The sequence below is a fragment of the Musca vetustissima genome, unplaced genomic scaffold (assembly GCF_032173495.1).
Source record: "Musca vetustissima isolate MV318-11 ecotype Yass unplaced genomic scaffold, APGP_CSIRO_Mvet_v1 utg125831, whole genome shotgun sequence".
NCBI lineage: Eukaryota > Metazoa > Arthropoda > Insecta > Diptera > Muscidae > Musca > Musca vetustissima.
Genome location: NW_026883449.1, coordinates 2,638 through 23,236, shown reverse-complemented (window position 1 = coordinate 23,236; position 20,599 = coordinate 2,638). Strand labels below are relative to the sequence as shown.

At 33.2% G+C, this 20,599-nt stretch overlaps 1 protein-coding gene across 1 annotated transcript in view; it reads right to left on the bottom strand.

Moving 5' to 3' along the window:
- Positions 1 to 19,957, bottom strand: part of LOC133330313 (cytochrome P450 4c3-like) — a 41,079-nt gene extending 21,122 nt beyond the window's left edge. The window contains exon 1 of the mRNA XM_061538759.1: positions 19,711 to 19,957. Within this exon, the coding sequence (XP_061394743.1) occupies positions 19,711 to 19,945 (235 nt within the window). The 5' untranslated portion in view covers positions 19,946 to 19,957. The remainder of the gene's footprint in view (positions 1 to 19,710) is intronic.
- Between the last annotated feature and the right edge of the window lie 642 nt (positions 19,958 to 20,599).

The following is a 20,599-nucleotide window of genomic DNA, read 5'->3' as shown; positions in this document are numbered from 1 at the left end:
CATAACTAAAATATCTTCTCCTGACCATCTTGGTATTCTTTAGCTTAAAGTCCTATGTATAGAACTTTGTCCATACCGTTTTTAAACAGCAACGTTTTTAAACAGATATAGAAACCGATTTTCGGAATTTTTAAAGTTTTTAGCATTTGGGGTTCTGATTTACTTTGTAATCTCCCTCCTGAATATTATAAATATTGGTCATGATTAAATATAGATCGCATACAACAATACCTTCCAATTTCCGGTATTTTAAAGTTTTAGACAAATTTGGTATTATTGGTTCTCAGTGGGTAAAATCGGGGTCATGACATTGGGTTGAAAAAATCTTATTGGGGATGAAAGACCATAGGTCAAAGTTTGGCGCGATACATAAAAATATTGCTTATGGATATTACATTTCTGCAGTAAAATCGAATGGGAAATTTGTTTGTCTTCCTTCTAACTTGATTCATTGTATGACCTTTTCGTCCGTAATTTATTAAACAGGTCTCCAATTATCCCATGATGCAATTTTGTATACTTCAAGATATAGCCGATTTATTGTGTCAGCATCAAGCCACTGCAAGAGTGCTTCTCAAATTTTAAACGCTTTCGTATGAACTAGGATAAATTTAATCAATAAAGGGCTTTCCTATTTTCTACCTTGGTTTTTGTTCGAAAATAGAGCGATTTTCCAAAAAATAAGTTTCTTTGGTCCGCCATTTTGCTAATTTTCGAACGATGTCAGTAATGCTAGTTCATACCCCTATGTAGAGCCATCGAACTAAGATACCAGACGAAGTAGGCAGATAAGGTTAACCACCACCATAAGTTGGAGACTTCGGGGAGGCTAAACACAATTGTTGATATAGGCTCAATGCTAAGATCTCCTAACCGCATTACCATCCTAATTCTATATAATTTTGGTTACTCAAAAAACGCCCATGTGCATTTAGAAAAAAATATAACCGATCTTATAACCTGATCCAATTTGGCATACCCGAGGAAAAAATGTTTTTCTGGAATAAAATCTTAAAAATAATTCGTGTATAAAAGATCACTCCCAATTGCAATTTGTTATTTCGGTTTCTCTGAGGACTACAAACATCCTGACAGAAAATTTTCAATGATGATTCATATTTTGACATAGGGCTCTATATAAGGGTCGGACCGATTTTAAATGTTTTTAAGGCCCTAGTAGCAATTTCCACCCCAAGTTTCTGTAATTTGGGGGAAAAACATAAAATTTTGGCATAAGTCGCATATAAACGTTCACTCCTATTTCCTGTATTTTGAAGGTCCTAACTGCATTTTCCATCCTGAGTGTTTGTAATTTTTTATTTCGGTTTCTCAAAGGATTACAAACTACCTGGCAGAAAATGTCTTTGACCATATTTTGCCAAAGTCCCCCATATAAGGTTCACCATAGATGTTAAATATTTTGACTGTCCTCGATGCAGTTTACACTTAAAATTTCTGTAATTTTGCATAAATGTTTCTGTAACGAGGAAAACAAATTTTGAATATATATCCGTAAAGATTCCCGACCGATTTTTGGTATATTGAAGTAGGATCTTCCTCATTGCTCAGAGGATAACAGAAAAATAGTTAATAAGGGTTTATCTTAAAAAAATTACATAACCCCAAATAAAAGGGTCCCGACCAATACTAAATATTTTGAAAGTGCCTGATAGCATCCAGCCTATGTTTATTTTGTCATTTTCTCCTGCCAGTAATTTACCATGGTATACGACTCATGTAAAATAACCGATCGATTTGCGTTATTAAAATGTCCAACTCATGGTAGAGGCATAAAATGTTCAGCCCGGCGCTTAACGACGATTTAACGTCTTTTTTTGTGGGAACCCGACTGGTAGAATATAGTATATACATAGAGAAAGAAGCCTTTACAAACCTCCTAAATCCCGCTTGAAAACCAATAACCATTTTTCCGAAAAAAGTATTTGTTCAAAAAGTCTATTATCGTACAATAACAACAACAACAACAACAACTATATGCACGGCAGCATAGATAACATCTTTTGAACTACTATTGATCAGCAGCCGGCATCAAAACGCAGCTTTGACACTTTGCGGTATGTCAAACGTGAGGTAATGCGCATCACACATCATTGTTTGATGAAGATCACCAACACGTACACACACAACCACTTTATTTAGTTGTAATATGGCATGGTATTTGGACAACTTTTTATTTAAACAAGGCAAACGAACAACAACAAAAACAAATGTTTTATTGATTTTTTATACCCTACACAACTATGTTGTCAGGGTATTATAGCTTTGTGCAGCCCCAAAAGTTTGTAACGCCGCGAAATATTGGTCCTAGACCCACCTTTAAGTATACCGATCGTCATATCTCGACTAGCTGAGTTGATCTAGACATGTGTGTCCGTCCGTCTGTCCATTATAATTTGTAAACACGATACAGGCCACAGTTATGGACCAATCTTCACGAAATTTTGCATGTAGAATGGGTTCTGGCCAATGAAGACCCCTATTGTTTTTGGAAAAGATCGGTTAATATTTAGGGGATGAAATGGACCAAAAACTTTATTTTTGTCCGATTTTCTGGTCGCTCCAGAGGCCGCAATTATGGCCCAAACACCGCGAATTTTTGCATGGAGAAGGGGATCGGGCCAAAGAATAAGCATGCAAGTTTTGATAAAGATCGGTCAATATTTAGCGGGTCAAATGGACCCTGACTTTTGTGTGAAAAATGACAAAATTTGTATTCTACGGCGTATTAATTTGCCCCTGAAGTACCTAGACCTAAAAAGTTGATAGTATGTTCAAGAGGAGTGGTTGACCTTTAAATTGATACCAAATATATGGTCGTATGTACTCAGATGTGGGAGCTACACTTAAATATTTACAGGTGCTTACGAATTCAGACATTATTTAGTAACCCAAAACCATACAAGAGGGCGGAAATGTAGCGCTGATCGCTTTGAAAATGTCCATGAGATTCCAGTTATGGTCAAGGACAACGCCTATAACTTTCGGTGATGATCAGATAATAATTTTTGGATGAAGTGGACCGAAAACTTAACATTTTGTGTGTGTATGTGTGTGTGTGTTTTTTTTTTGAGTCTATCTATAGGCCACAATTGAAGGCCCAACATCACAAAGTACCGCCCTCGTCTACTGAATATTAGTAATATTTGTTGACCTTTACTCAGGTTTCAAGAGGGTGCAAATAACCCAAAGTTAGATTTTCGTGGAAGTTGTGTAGGGTATTATATGGTCGGCCCCGTCCGACTATACTGCTCCGCTCACTGGTTGGAAATGCTTTGTAATTGCTTTTAATACCCCCGAATATTGAGGAATATTGGGACAGAATTACAAATAATTTTACAAACATGTATTCCCATAGATACTACATATGTCGGAATTTAAATATTTGGCTATTTTGTAATTTTGTATCGGAAAGGAAAATTCTTCCACTTCAAAAAAAAATTTAAAATATTTAATATCTGATTTCAGAACATTACAAGTTTTCCAGAATTTTCCGTTTTCATTTTTCAATCAATGACATTAACAAACGAACAGTGTTTGTAATTGGCATGCCGGGCGTCATCTAATCATTCAAATAATTAAACAAATTTATGACATTTTTGCCATGGCATTTGCCATTGGAGTCTTACATATCGTATGTATGTGTGTGTGTGTGTCTTTGTATCTATCTGTAATTTGTGTTACATGAAAATTGGTTAGCCACAAGATCACTGCACCGTTTGAATTTGACCTTGATTGCCGGCGTATTGAAAATTACATGTAAACCAAAGATATTTGAGTAATGTTGCCGTTTGTCCAAAAACAAGTTTTAGCATTTTTTTTTTGGTTAGACCATCGGATCGCGAAGTTTTTCTCTTGGCAGTGTAATTATGTTCCGAAACTAGTATTTAAATAAATTAATATGAACATATAATTTGATAAGAATTTTTTTGATTTGTAATGGAGCATTGTAGGATAGGAATAATGGTGGTTAGTTTCGAATCAAACACACAGATGGTGCAAAATTATATACATATTTGTTCAAATTAAGTTTCACAAAAGTAGTTATTAACCTTGACGGTGGTTAGAATAATGTATACAATTTAAGTCAAGGTTCTATATCTTCTATTAAAACATGATGCGGGATAAAAACTATTTTCTCTAGGCTCTGGGCAAAGTTTTTAGATTAAGTTGACCTGGGGAATATCAAACATTTATTTAAGACCTTCATATATTCTTCTTTGTACAGAAGTTCTAATGAAAATCCTCAATGTGTGGTCAACACAACAGCCCCGATAAAAACTATATTTATTCAAAATGGCCCAATATGAGTGGTATGATTTATTTTAATGGAGCTCTTCTCTCGGTTTCAAGAAATCGAAGAATTTCTCATTAAAATTAAAAGTGAAAGTTTCAACAACTCTTGAAGATATAGCCGATTTGTTGTGTCAGCATCATGCGACGGCAAGACTGCTTCTCAAACTTTAAACCCGTTCGTATGAACTAGGATAAATCCAATCGGCGAAGATCTGTCTTATTTTCCAGCTTGGTTTTTGGTCGAAAATATACGATTTTTCAAAAAAAAAAATTCTTAGTCCGCCATTTTGCCAATTTTCGAGCGATGTCAATATTTGGTCTTTAAAATTGCATTGGAATTTTGAGATTCGGGTCCCTACACAGATAAGGTTAATCTTACTATAACCACCACTATAAGTTGTGGACAGTTCGGGGAGCGTAACACATTGTTTTCGTGGAACATTTTCAATATCGATCCGTGATATAGTCTCAATGTAAATACCTCCTAAGCGCATTTTCATCCTAATTGTATATAATTTTATAATTTTGGTTCCTCAGAGGACTACGGAACAATTTACAAAGAAGGTCCATGTTCAAAGAAGGTCCATGTCCATTTTGAAAGCCCTAGACACAATTTCCAACCGATGTGGCTATAATTAACCAATTTAGCATACCAGAGGAGAACATTTTGAATTTCCTAACCGCATTTTCCAACCTGAGTGTCTTTAGTTTGTTGTTTCGGTTTCTCAGAGGACTACAATCATTCTGACAGAAAGTTCTCAATGAAGATCCACGTTGTGGCATATTTTAGAAGATTTTGACATATGCCCCATAAATGATCCCGACTAATATTAAGTATTATAAAGGTTCTTGCCGCAAACTTCCTCCCTATGTTTCTATAATGATAAAAAGTCTCCGGAATTTTTAATATAGGTCGATGTTTGAAATAGTCCCCATGTAAGGTTCCTACCGGTTTTATGAATTTTGAAGTCCCCATCTCATTTTCATAACACAGTAGTTGAAGTTCTCAGAGGACAACATATCCCCTTGAGGATGAAATAATATCTTCTATATATGAATCCTGACCAATTTATATGAATCTGAAGTGGTTATAATTTTGCATAAAAATAAACCTCTCTGATACAAAATGTTCAATGTAGGAACACTACCTATTTTGGAATTTTTTTGAAGACCCCAGTCTTATTCTCTTATTTTCCAATTCTCCGAGAATAAGAATCCTCCTGGCAGAAAATTTTTAATAGTGGTCGATGTTTTATTATAGCTCCCGACCGAAAATAAGGTCGAGCTACAGAGCTACCCAGAAGTGTAATAGCTGTAAATTGTTTAATGGTTTTGCTTTATGGATATCTACTTTACTCGGAAGGCCTTCTGTATGACCATCTATTTTTCTTCTGTATATATAATAGCTTAAAAGGGCATTCTGTACGTATTTTTCGTATATTGATTGTCTCCTCTATGAGCTCTCTTACAAGTCTTCTATGGGCGTAGGACCATCTACGAAACTTTCTAAAGAAACTTTCTCGAGATCGTCAATATGTGGAATGAGAACTTCCATAGATATAATAGCTTCGATATGTATTCTATCAAATGAACGCACTCGAACACACTTTATGGAAGAAAATATTTATCATTAGATTATCTGTCATTTATAGAACCATAACCTTAATTATTTCCAATGCTTCCATTAAGAAATTGAAACTCCCATCCCCAAAAATCACCTGTATCATTTGTGCTTCACTTCATATTTATTTAATAGCAAATTTATCTACGTCATTTGTGCATATCTTTGAGTATAATTGTCGCACTCCAGCCACAGCAACGTACATACATCGCTGTGATAATGACTGATTGTCAGTCTAACCGCTTACTAGCCATGCGCACACACCTCATTCTCAATGCCAGTCAGATAATGTTTTTTATCAAAAATAAAATTACCAATTTGCAATTAAGAATCTTAATGACTACGAATGGCTGGTTGGCAGACTGACGACAACAACAAAAGGCTCTCTGTGATCGGCTAGATGAGGTGCTTAATGGTCATATCAAAGAAAAGAATGGAATCAGCAACGAAAAATTGAACATCTAAATAATTCTTATGTTGCTCTTCTGTTGATAGTTTTTTTTTTTAATTTCATACCAGAAACAAATCATATAGTTCGGTATTATTCCACATACTATGTGATGCGAGTATTAAAGAAGATACGTTTCTTTTTTGTTGGGTGCGGAAACAATAACTGTCATAAATGATTCTGCTATTGGGGGGCGGGGTGTATAGAACTTCACGCAACACCCAAATTACGTGAGCCAAAAAAAAACTGGGGTTTTCATTAACCCACCCTAAATGAATAGTAATTGCAGATAATATTTTTGTTTTTTTTTTTGCTTTTTTTTATTGAATATGGATAACTAGGTGGCAGAATAACATAAATATTATTGAAAATTACTGGAATGGAAAAAGTGTGTATGTGGTTTGGCAAAATAAAAATTTTTGACGGTACAATGACACGGAACTTTGTTTGGACTATTTGGGCCATGGTGAATCACACTGGTGTTGTGAAATTCTTTCAAATAATGTTATGTAGAATTATTGTGTTTTTTTCTTGTACATCGGATGTTTTAAGAATGACAAATACTGTCTTACCTTTCTCCAAGTGATTTTAATATAAATATTTCGAATCGGAACTTACCTAAAAGAATAATAAAAACAAATAGTAAACAAATTATAATTATAAAGCAGCTAAAACTATTTCATTAGAAGAAGGGGATATTCTCAAAATTTTTGGAATCGAATAGGTTATATAAATCATATGCTTGATAAAATTGTATCTTATGGATAACTATAACACACCCGTTTCTACAATCATAATTTCAAAAAATCATGATGGATATGAATATTATTATATGAAGAATATTCCAAATAAGAGTCCGGTATTGAAAATTCTCGAAGACTAAATACTAAACATACCCCAAGGAAAAAAAATATAGAAACAAAAAGAACTTAAAATATCAAATTAGAGCCATTTAAGTTAAAAGAACGTGCCCAAAATCGGAAACCCCTGAAACTTGATCATTTTTGGAAGGGAGAATTTCTGCTCAATGAGAATTCAAAAAACTGAATTAATGCTTAACCTCCTAAAAAAAATTTAAGAGGTACCTATATATTAGGCAACCTAAAAATGCAACAATATGGATAATTTTTTGTTAGAACATTAACTCAAAATACCAAGTTACAGTCAATTTTATTGGAAAATGTGTCCAAAATAATTAATATTGAGGGGTGACGTCATGTGGAGGCTGTACCAAATAAAACAATTTTTCAATACCAAACACCCTATGAGTAGTATCAATTAATGTACAAATTATCAAATGTACAAAATAAACCTTATCCAGATCAATACCATCCAACTTCGACAATAAAAAATCATGTCTCGATATTGTAACTGTAACCGTAACGTAACCCATCCTCATTTTTGCAAAAATTAAGGTCCAATGACCCCACCGAACCATAATGGTGGAAATCATTTTAAAAGTGAACTTTTGGGGGTTTCAAGCCCCAGATGCGATAATTTTTATAGTTGCCGTGTGAAAATGGACAAGATGAGAAGAAAAGTATCAATGAGATCATTTTCAACCGAATCGGCGAGGGGTTTTTTATGCCCCAAAACAGGGCCTACTTATATTCCGAACTCGAAATGCAAAGTTACGGCCACTTCAGTAAAAAAAAAATTAATTTATTTGAAATCATTACCCGGAAACCTCCAAACATCTATACTCAAAATTGGACCGATTTGAGGTTTAGGTTATATAATAGACGACCAAGGAGTCTATAGAAACAATCTAAAAGCCACGTTCTATTTACAGACGAATATAAGGCCTTGAAGTCTATATAGAAAAGCTGAAGTCCAGGGATTCTATACAAAATAGCAGGAGGTCAATGAGGCTAAAGGTTTGAGAACCTATATTTTCGTTTAAAGGTTTACTAAGGTATAGTAAGCGGAAATATGAAGGTTAGGTTTGCTGAAGTCCATCGAAACTATATAGACGGCATAATAGCAAGGCATATTTAAAGGGAACCAATATATAAGCTGAATACCACAAAGTAAATTAGGCATGTTAGATGCCAGGGACCCAAAAAGACTGGTACTGAAATGCCTAAAATCGGTCAAGATCCGTATATGGGGACTTTGACAAAAATTGGACTCAGAAGAGTTTTTTTATTATCTGAAAAAAAATTATTGTCCAAAAAATAATTTCCTTAGGTCCGCCATTTTGTAAATTATGTGCGAAATCAATAATCTTTCTAATTGCGTTAGAATTTTGAGATTCGGATGTTCCAGTGATCGACAATCATGCCACCATCAAAAATAAGGACTCTTGTTCAATTACAAAAAACAACAGCAGGACAATAACAACAACATTTTGTAAATTTACCAAATACTTAATTTTTGTCGTTTTTTCTGGTCGATCCAGAGACCGCATTTATGGCCCGAACATCGCGACATTTTACATGGAGGGGAATTGGGCCAATATAAAGATCGGTCAATATTTAGAGGGTCAAATGGACCCTGACTTTTGTCACTGACTTTTCTCTTCAACCTACGGTGAAGAAAAGCTGGACAAGTAATTAGAAGGGATGTACTAAATATTAGAAATATTCGGAAAATATGTCAGTGTAAGGAAGAGGTGCTGTTGACCTCTAATGGGGCAAGATGGTGCAAAGATAAGAAATATTGCCCAAGCTCGTAGGGTATTGTATGATCGGCCCAGTCCGACTATGCTGCTCCGCTCACTGTTTTTTTTTTTTTTTCAATTGTACCTGGTAGTAGGACTAATCATCGCCATTTAGCGGCATTTATATGGAGATTATGTAAAAAAGACCTATATAAAATTGTTTTAATTAATTTTGTACCCGACACAAAATGGAAAGATGGGTCTATATAGAAAGTTTTCAGCGAAGTGTTATTAAAAAACCTAAAACGCCAAATTACTTCGTGTTACAGACTGTTTTCATATTTGTTGCTTCCCTTAGGCAAAGGGGAACACCCAATGAATTTCTTCTAATGATGTTTTCATTATATTTGTAATTTTCTTTATATTTTTTGTTCTATTCTTTTGCGGTTATTTTTTTCATTGAAATTTATTTTTTCAATTTCGTTTTTTATAAAATTTCTATTAGATGCATTTTTAATTCTCTATTGAATATTTTTTGTTTGTGAAAATTACAACTATTAAAATCAAAATTAATTCAGAAGTGACTTCGGTTGCAGAATGTGGCTATATGGGGGGATACGACAAACCAATTCTATAAATGTGTTGTTTTCCTACGGTTGGAAAATTAGCTTTAGGCCATGAACATATTTACAATGGTGCGGGAGCTTTATATGGTGTGGTGATTTTATAGCTAATGATCCAGATTTGTTCGCTATATCAGACTTCAAGTTGTATAAAAAATTCAGATTAATATCAATTTCACACACAGATTGAAGAGCTGTAGAAGTACCTCTGTTCCTTGTATGGTGTGATAAATTGAAAACTTAAAAATATTTTCTGTAAAATCGAATACCTTATACACACAATGATCGAGAAGCTTTGGAAGTTCAACTGTTCCTCGAAAGGTGTGAATAAATTGAAACCTTAAAACGCATTTTCTGCAAAATCGATTTTATTTATTTATGCCAATCTTGAATATTTTGAGCTCTGCCATGACTACATTGTTATGGAATATTTTCTACTCCAGTTAATATTTCGAAGTTTTGAAAACATAATGACATATTTTATATACACTTCATCGTGGAGGGTATTAGAAGCTATGTAACAAAATGATGCCTCTGCGTAGCAAATATTATTTTTCAAATACGCTTCCCAGTAATGACAAAACAAATAGCTACAGCCTTGTAGCCCGTGAGTCATTAAATTAAATTACAATTATGTCTTCTAGTTCTTTAAAACTAAATTACACAGGCCACAGCATTAGAGAATCTCGAATCTCACAAAGAATGATGAGCATGCGCAACATAAGCCTATATGTGTGTATGTGTTAATACGAATTTTATGCGAATTAAACAATAATTTATGAAGAATTAATTGATGTTCACTCGTTTGCTCGTTTCCTCCATGTGACAATGACTTGGCCAACATTATGCTAAACATTAGGCCATGATCTTGATTAACAAGAATTGAGGAAAATAATCGTCTATTATGTTTTACTCGGCAAATAACACATGTCGGAAGATGGCCAATGTCCGGTATTCACAACACTCACTTGTTGGATGCTAAGCGGAAATAAAATGAAGAATATATTATCAAACAAAAACAATAACAAAATAAAAAACATAACAAATTATGCAGATTTGATATTATTAGAAAAAAGGGTTTTTAAAGAAAAAGAAAGAAACAAAAACAAAATCAAAACATCTAAACGGGGACGGCCAAACAGACCAGACCGGTAATTTATTAAAATTATCACACACATTTAATAACGGTCATTTAAACTTCCTCAATGTAGCTAGACCTTTGTGGGGTTTTGTTTTTATTTTGTTTATTGCTTTATCATCAATGAAACAACAGAGGAGGGTAACAGCATAGGAGATAAAAACAAAACAAAGCAGATCGTAACGAAACAAGTAGTAAATGTGAACACAAATCAACCAAAATATCTCGACTTCAACAAATTCTCAATTAGTATTCACAAACATTTTTTATAACAAATTATATTTCCGCATTTTTTGCCTTTTAACCAATTTCAAGCAACAAACACTGCAGACAAAAGCCAATCGTCAGCAACAACAACCATCAGTCAATAAATCAGCAGCACCTTGTTGCTGCTTGTGGTCCATTATGATTGATACCTTGGATGGCGTTCAGAATATCCATCCGTCATTAGATGGATGGATGATTTGGATGATTCTTTTGTTTTAAATAATTTCTAAATAAGAGAAGAATGAATTCTTAAAACAATAACAACAACAATGCATATTAAAATTAAATCACCAAATAATTATTTTCTTAAGATTTTTTATATTACAACAATGTAAATTTTCAATTTATAATACTCTTTTTAACGAAGTAATAAATTCGAGTTTATTTTTTTTATGATAACAAAAATAATTTTTCGAAGTGTTACAAACTGGTTTCACATGTGTTGCTGCCCTTAAACCAAGGGGAACCCCCAATGAACTTCTTCTAATGATGTTTTCATTGTATTTGTTATTTTTTTGTATTTTATTTTTTATTCTGTTCTTTTGTGGCTATTTTTTTCCTTGAGTTTTTTTTTACTTTTTCAATGGCGGTTTTTATAATATTCTTATTAACAACTGAATTTTTAATTTACCATTGAATATATTTTCTTTGTGAAAAGTTAAATCTATTATAAACTGAATTAATTCGGAAGAATTTGACTAATGTCAAGGTTTTTGCCATGACTGCTGAAACACACGGCTATGAATATAGATATGTAGATTAGAAATTAATGATTCAGAATTATTCGCTATATCATGTTGTGTAAAAAAATCAGATGAATACCTCTTTCACACACAGATTGAGGTGCTAGTCCCTCTGTTCCTTGTAAGGTGGTTTAGGTCAACTTAGCCATATCCGAATGTCTGTCTATCAGTCTATTTAAATTACGACATAGTTCGCCATATTTATAATAGAGCTGTGAAAATGTATGAGTTCTTAATATGCGTTTTTAAATGATGAGTTCTTAAACTTATCAATCAACTCTAATAAGAACCCTTTTTTAATAAGAACTTATTTACAAAAAAATTGCAGCCATATCCGTTTATAAATGGCTGTAATATCGTTATATAGGGCTATCCGATTTTCAATACCCAAGATTCAATGAGTTTGTCCACTATTTTGGAGAGGCCGCATATAACGGTACCTCTCAAATTTAGGTTTTTGGGAAACTACGAAAAACTATCAATATTGACTTAAGTTTCGAGGCGGCTTTCATATAACGACATTTTTTGTTCTTTAGTATTTATGGTACGATTTTCAAGAGAAATGGATCTAATTTAAAAATGTGGGTCTTTTTATAACCCCTATATTACAGTAGAAGTAATTTTCGGTACGTTGAGGATTTAAGACACGCCTTTAAGGGGACCCCCTATTCTCTATTTTGAATTTGCACTATTTTCCACTGATGCCTCCCAGTGAGTATGAAATTAAATTGACAAAATGTTGTTGTTTCTTTCTTCTTCTTTTTTTGTAACTAAAGAAATGTCCTTCTAGTCGACGGCAAGCATAATTGCCGATCACTGAAACATCCGAATTTCAAAATTCCAACTCAATTAGAAAGAGTACCTATATGGCTCTGGTATGAACTAGGATCATTGACTTCGCTCGAAATTTATTAAAATTACGGACCTAAGAATATAATTTTTTGGAAAATCGCCTATTTTCGACCAAAAACCAAACAAGAAAAAAAGGGAAAACCTATTGGATTTATTCGAATTCATACGTTAGTTATATTGGTCTAGTATAAAATATTAAATTTTGAATCCGATCCGATTAATAGTTTTTGAGTTATCGTGTCCGCCAGTCGTAAAAACGATGTTTGGAGAAAAACACAAAAACCAAAACCTATAATTGGGGGGTCTACTTAAACAGAATTGACTGTAATAATATATATTTGGAGTTCTCATTACTACAAAATTATCAATATCGCCCCATGGTCAGTAATAGACCCCATATTATGAGGATTTCAGACAATTTTTCAACGCAAATTCCACCAATTTGATCTTAAATTAGTCCTAACTTAGTCCTAATTTTGATCCCATCAAAAGTTATAAATATCTGTCGATCTTTGGGAAATTGTTTTCACTTAAAGGTCCTGCCTCTGTATAGATATTTTAATGGTCGCTTATTCAAATCGAAGTGACTATATTTTAGCAATACCAAGTGCCTGTATGTTGGTTTTCCAAGACCTTATTGTGTAAAACATTTTTACAGAACATTTTAAGTTCATGTTTCTACACTCTTCATGTGTAAACTGTCAGCCGAAAAACTCATACCCTATACAAAATCCCACTGAAATTTAGATTTTTGCAAAACTGCATCCCTCTCTCAACCTCTGGCCAGATGTTGAGAGCCACATCATTATAGAGGTATATGTGAAAAGGACCCCCGACTTTTAGTGTTATATATAGCACTTTTTAAACTCGTTTAGCATAAAAAACAATGATCTAGCACCTAGCACTTTTTTTAGGATTTTTAATTTGTTCCAGAATTTTTTTTTTTTCAAAATTTCCCAAAAATCAAAAAAATTTCGTATTTCAAATTGACGTTGAAATTTCCTCAGGTTTACTAGATGAATTTGATTTTTCACTGATTACCCAGTGAGCTGAGCAGTATACTTTGACGGGACCATCCATATGATATCCCTCTCAACTACCACTGGACCTTATTGTTCTGCGAAACTAATTTCCGTTTCAGTGAAAAATTCTACGAGACATCCATCTCCTGGTGTAACAATAATGCTACTAAACCAGTGAGCGGAGCAGAGCGGACGGGGCCGACGATTTGAAATTACCATGGAATTCATACCTTCTGCGGGTCTATAATACGATCATTGGCATTATTTCGCGATATTTGTCCGATTATAGGTCTTTCTTACCCTGGCATCTTTTTCGAACCTTATTTTTGGGGTGAACATTTTACCCGCTGAATACGCAGTCCATTATGTGTTGTGATGCTCGGTTTATAATTGTGGTACATATATCGACTTGAAAACCTCAGAAAAATTAAGTTCTCGGTCCGATTCCCTTATATATCATCGGATCTTTAACGAAGTTTGTAAGTGTCGTCCTTGAACACAACCGGAACTTCGTGCAAAATGTTCAGCCATAAACGCGACATTTACTAATATAAGAATATGTACACCCTTCTAAATATTTACGTATAACTCCTACATCAATTTAAATGCCAATCACTCCTGTTCGATTTAATCTATGGCCAGAACGGAATTTCGTGATATCCGGTCATAATTGTGGCCACTAGAGCGACCAGAAAAACAGACAAATATAAAGATTTTGGTCCATTTCATCCTCTAAATACTATATGCAAAATTTCGGTTTTAATGAACCAATTGAACTTATAGGCATATCATTTGAAAGTTCAAGACATTGCTAAACATATGGAATAAATCAGCTTAAGAATTAACTGGATCCGGTGCTAAAAAACCGTTTACCGTTCGAAATTGTAAACAAATGGTACAATACTGCTGTTTTATCACCGGATCTTTTTGAACATCATATATTTTGAAGTACCTAATTATTTGAACTGCTCGTCACCAACTTCGATATACTTTAAATATCTCAGTGCCATAACTGCAAAGGCACCTTTCAACATCTTACTCGAAAAAAAAATAATTTTATATCATTATCACTAATTTGAGTGAAAACTCTTAACTATTTCCGTTGACATACATTTATTTAATGCCTATGACAACATGTTACCACTTTTCACCTATACTCGAAGACCTTAAAGAAACAATTTTTCATAATTACAAATATTATAAAGCCAACTAATTATCTTATCTTGAAAGTAGAAGAGTTTCGTTTTTCAGTGTCTAGCTTCTAATTATCATTAAAAATAATTACAATTGCCTGAGAAAAATCAACCAACACAAAGTACTTTGTGGCAAAGCAAATACACACACAAAACATTTTTGAAGAAGAAGAGAAGATTTATGACAGAGTATTCGTAGATTGATGACAGCAGATACGAAAAACGTAATCATAATTGAAATATAATTTGTTGGACGTGAACATAATTCCCACCCTGTAATTTATACTATTGTTTCTTTTTATGGATTTGTTTTTAATTTATAAATAAGCCGGGTTTGATCAGAGCTGTAGAGTCGAGATGGAATCGACTTTGAAAATGATTTTGTATACCTGTAACCTAGGATGGTGAAATACTACCATACTTTGGGTTAAAATTTTGTGTCATTCAAAAAATATTTTTATGAAATATTTTTCATATATAATGTGTTCGAAAGTCACTCGAAATCCTGGTCCTTACTTGGTCCTTCGAATTATAAATTATTTAATTCAAAATAAGTTATATGATTATATGTTCTGTAGAAAAATGCAATATGAATACATATATAAGAAGATGATCTTCTTCGTGATATTTTTCCGTCATAAATTCCGATTCCACAGCCCTGTTTTAATAAGTTTTGTTTTTTATTTTGTTTGTATATATTTTCGTTTGTATTTTTATGTTAATTTAGTTATTAATACTTTTATTTTATTATTGCTTTTAAAATTTTTATGATGCTTAATTGCGTTTTTAGCCCTTCTTGGCTAAGCGTGTGGGAAAAATTTATCACTGTTTGTATGCTTTATTATTATTATTTTATAAAAATGTGTTACAAATTGCCCATTCAAGTCATTATAAACAATACAATAATGGTGTGTTTATAATATTAAAACACATTATTGTTTTTGTTTTTATTTATTTTTGTTGTTGTTTGTCTTGTTACTAAAATATCAACAATAGTTATTGATATGCATGACTTGTAAAGCACACGCCAATGTATCTATTTAATTGTTGTGGGAATATTATTCATAATTGTTGTATTAATATTTGACAGGGTGTATCAAAATAATACATAGAATATATACGAAAATGATTTTGAGAAATAAATTCTAGCTCAGTTATTGTCTATATAGAGAAAATAGACATTTTATTTTTAGATTCTAGAGAAATATTAGATTTTTCCATAGAGAAACAAGTGTTTTTATTTATTTTTTGGTAAAAATGTTTTATTTGCGTTAGTTAGATAGATATTTGACATTGGAATATTTTTTTATTTTTGAATGGTTTTTGTCAAATGAGATGGTTTAATGAAATATTAAATATTTTGAGATTGTGAATATTAAAATGAAATCATCGTTAATTTCGACTCTACAACTAGAAATATATGAAAACGGCCGGGTCATATTCATCTGGGCTTTATGTCATAGTCTTGCAGGTTATGGTTTTTTCCACTGATAGAACGAAATGTCGAATTACAGAAACTCACAATTGGAAAATTCAATTCAAATCTACAACAGTTTTCATAACATAAAAAAATTTTATATACGGCCAATATTCCATTTTGGTCAATACAAAAAGATATTCTGCCAAGTGGTATTTTATCATCCACTACACCAAAATGTCTCCTTCTACCCATGAACATTTTGTGCCAAAAAGTTTCTACAAATTAAATGCCAACAACTCCTTCTATATCTTGAACGGCCCGGACATTTTTTTGGAGGAAAAGAAAATGTTCTGTTTCGAAAAAATTGAAATGGACCGGTACCTTTAATACGGTGGCTATGTTAAAAAGTGGGTCTTTATTTAAACTTCTTGTGCATGGAAAGGTGTTCCCATCAAAATATCAAAATCCCAAATTGCTGATACTTATATTGGAAATGCCCATATGACCATGAGAGTACCTAAAACCGAACCTGAAGTTTTATTGACAAATACAGCTAAAATTTTCCAAATATCGGAAATTGGGCGACACCGTTATATGAGGAAAATCAATGTAGTTGCTGACTTCAAGGTGTCGCCTGTAAGTTCCCATGTTGTCTAGGGCTACAAAAATTTGCAGAGGGGTGGGTACCACCAATATAAGACCCCTATAAAACCCTACCTTGATGTTCACAGGCAGACATAAAATTTTATTCTGATCATGACTATTTATATGGAGTCTTTGACATTTATTTTGGGATATTGAAAACAGAAACTCAACTTCAATATACACTCCTTATGGTGAGGTAATAAAAACTTAGAATTTTGACATTTGGTCTACCGAAGAACTTAGAAAAAAGAATTGTTGAACTGACTATTGTGGGTTTCAAACCAATCGATTCGTTGTCGATAGTTCTAAATATTGATATTCGCCAGACTTGAACATTTTATAAAAAGCTGCTGGGGGGCAGTCACGAAAATGCGAAAAAATATGTGCCATCATCTCATTTTCGGCCCAGTACACACATAGTACTTTCCCAGGGGTTTGCGGATTTTACGGATCTACAGAATTACTTCCCACATGGAGTATTTTTTTATAACATTTATAATTTTTTAGAATAGTGATCATTTGTAGGGGAGATACCAAAGATGATGGATCCATATAGACTTTAATTACACTAAAACTATATTTAGGAAAACTATTAAGGTCTGACATGTTTAGACAACACACAGGATTTAATATTTTTTTTAAAGTTTTTAAAAAAATATTAAATCCTGTGTGTTATTTTTAAAATTTTGGCACTTTGTGGGGAATGTACCAGAAGGCGTGGACTAATGGATCCAATCTTCGGTCTTGATTTAAAGTGGGTAAAAATACTACGAAGGATTTTTATTAAATATTGAAAATTTCGACACTCTGCAGAGTGAATGGTCCGAAACTTCAATCTTTATCTAGGTTTGGTACTAGAACGAGTGGAGGTACTAGAACGAGTGTAAATCACCTTCCAAAATTATACAGGCCTGGTTAAAATATTAGATTCTGCAAAGTTTGGTACAAACCGAATAATGCGACACATGTAAAAGTAAAAAAGTGTCTGCCAGTTTACAAGTTTAAAAACTGTTGGCGCTTTTGTGGGGGATGTACCATAAGGAGAAGACCGATTGGTCCGACCTTCGGACTTGATCTAGGCTTGGTAAAAATAATAGTTTTGCCAAAATTTGGTTCAAATCGGACATTCCATTCGCCTAATATTAAATTTATAAATATTGAAAATATTCACCATTTGTGGGGGAGCTATCAGAAGGAGTGTGCCAATGAGTCCCATCTTCAAACTTGATCTAGGCTTGGTAAAAGTAGTAGGTTGTACAAATATTGGTTCAAATCGGATAGTCCGTTTACATAATATTATAAAACTAATTTTTAGCACAATTTTTAACATTTTCTGGGGGAGATAAACTTAAACTATGAATTCGGTTTTCTCTTTTCGGGATTTATCGTGCGTAATATCAAGACAAACAGACGGAAGGAAAGACAGACAGTTGTAAATCGACTCCAAACTGTCTGAAACGGATTTGGTCTAAAGAAACATGGGGTCTAAAACCAATATTTCGATGAGGCATATTTATGCCGTTGCAAAATGTAACATGGCTGAGGGGGGAAATTGAATCTGACTTAGTCACTTTTGGATATACGCTAGAAGTAAGAATTTATAATATACACCATAATAAATTAAAAAAAATAACTAAGTCAGATTAATATTTCCGTAGCTCAAATCCATTTCGAAACGATTTGAAATAATATACATTTAAAGAAATGTGACTAATAAATATTATTTCCATTGGATGCATATTTATATCTTCCACCATGAGGTTGACATTCAAAATACCTAAAATCGATCGGGACTTTTATGGGGGATTTTATACCATGACTACCAACAATTTAAGTCAATATCAAAAATTTTTTAGTTTGGAGATTTTTTACCGTATTGTAATTAAAAAAAATAAATAGCAGGAAAATATTATGGAAAAGCAGACTCAACCTCCACAAAAAATACCGAAATTCGTAAGGTAATATTATATAGAAGCTACCCTAAAAAGTAGACCAATACCAATAATTTTTTATAGGATGATTTGCTACACTTTGAGATCTCTGCCAAAAATCTCCACTGTTCCGAATATTAGTAGTTCATTATTACCTAGTAGTTCTAGTACACTATGATCTCGAATTTTCACTAAAATTTAGTGAAATTCTTCTAATTTTCAGAACATTTGAAAATAATAAAAAATAATTAATAAAAAACATTGGCTTCAATCTATAAAAATACCAACAAATCTATTTCTACGATTATTTTTGTTTATACATTTTCAAATAGAAAATAATCATCATGTTGTGTAGTAATCAAGATTTATAGCAATTTCTTGTTGTTGTTCTTGTATTACAAATCGAAAAATAACCGATTGATACAGATTTGAGTAATTAATTAACACTTTCATTGATTGCTGCACGGTTCAATGCAAGCACACGAATCGGCGAAGACCGGGAACGAGGGAGTAGAAAATCATAACAATCACACCAAACATATGGGATAAATTCAGGGTTAAAATAGTTTACACCTCAGTTCCACCGCAATCAAAATGGGAAAAATAGAGAGAGATTATTTAATCGAGCAACTTAAACGAATATTTTTTGTATTCCCTGTGGCATGAAAAAAATATTGCGGTAGGGTAGGGTCAAAAAACATTTGATAATGTCACAATGAAACTATAGAAACACCTCTTCGACACTTTCGATTTTTCGGTGGCAAAACATACAAATCAAAATAAATTCGTAATGGGGTCACAATTAAAGTGTTTTCCTCTTCTTCCCTTCTTTTTGTTTTTGTTTTTTTTTCTACTCCTCAAATAAATCAACATTCACTCTTCGATATTTACCATCATGATCGACACTCATCTCCACGGCATTACCCAGCAGGGGCATTGCTTTTGGTCCGGGTATTTTTTCAATGAGACGCACCAAACGGGCGCGACGCCGATTATAGACCACGGTAATAATTAAAATGGCAGCGACTAGGAATACAGTTATGGGCGAATAGCCGGAAATATATTTAACGGTTTTTGAGAGCAAAAAACTCTCAGCCATCAACGAGCTAATGACGCGAGAAGACATGTTTGTTTATTTTTCTTTTGGTTTTTTTTTTCAAAAATATTTTTTTATAAAATTTCGTTCTGATTTTGTTTTTTTTTTTTTAATTAAATTTTTTATTTATTTTTTCACATTCACAGTTTTCGGTTTCTTTTATTATTTTCAAATCAATGCTATTCGTTACTTTTTTGCGCGCGCTCTTTTTTCAACGAAACAAGCACGACGTTGCGTTGTTTCGCTTATGCTGGCCGAATGTCAACTAACCACCGCTCTGCGATTGCATAAAAATTTAAAAGAAGTCTTCGAACATTTTCAACGGTAACCAACGTTTTTTTGTTTTCTTGAGCGAATTTTGTGAATTTCGTTGGAGGTGATGCTGCCGCAGCTACCACTGGCTCTGCTGTTGTCTAGGTCTGCCCATTGAAGTTGGGCAGTACGCATGCGCACAACCACTACTCTCATAAGCATAGGTTGCGCCGTCGTCGTCGTCGACGTCGTAAATCATAAATGTTTGATGTGAAGAAACCGGCTCCGGATGTGACGGCATTGCCACACTCGAATTTACAGCGTTTCTTTAGCAAAGTATTCTCAATGTGTGTGGTGATAGTGTTGAGGGTCTTGTATTTCAAATCAGTAATTGTGAATATTTTAAATTACCATTTAGCCAAACAGTTTTGA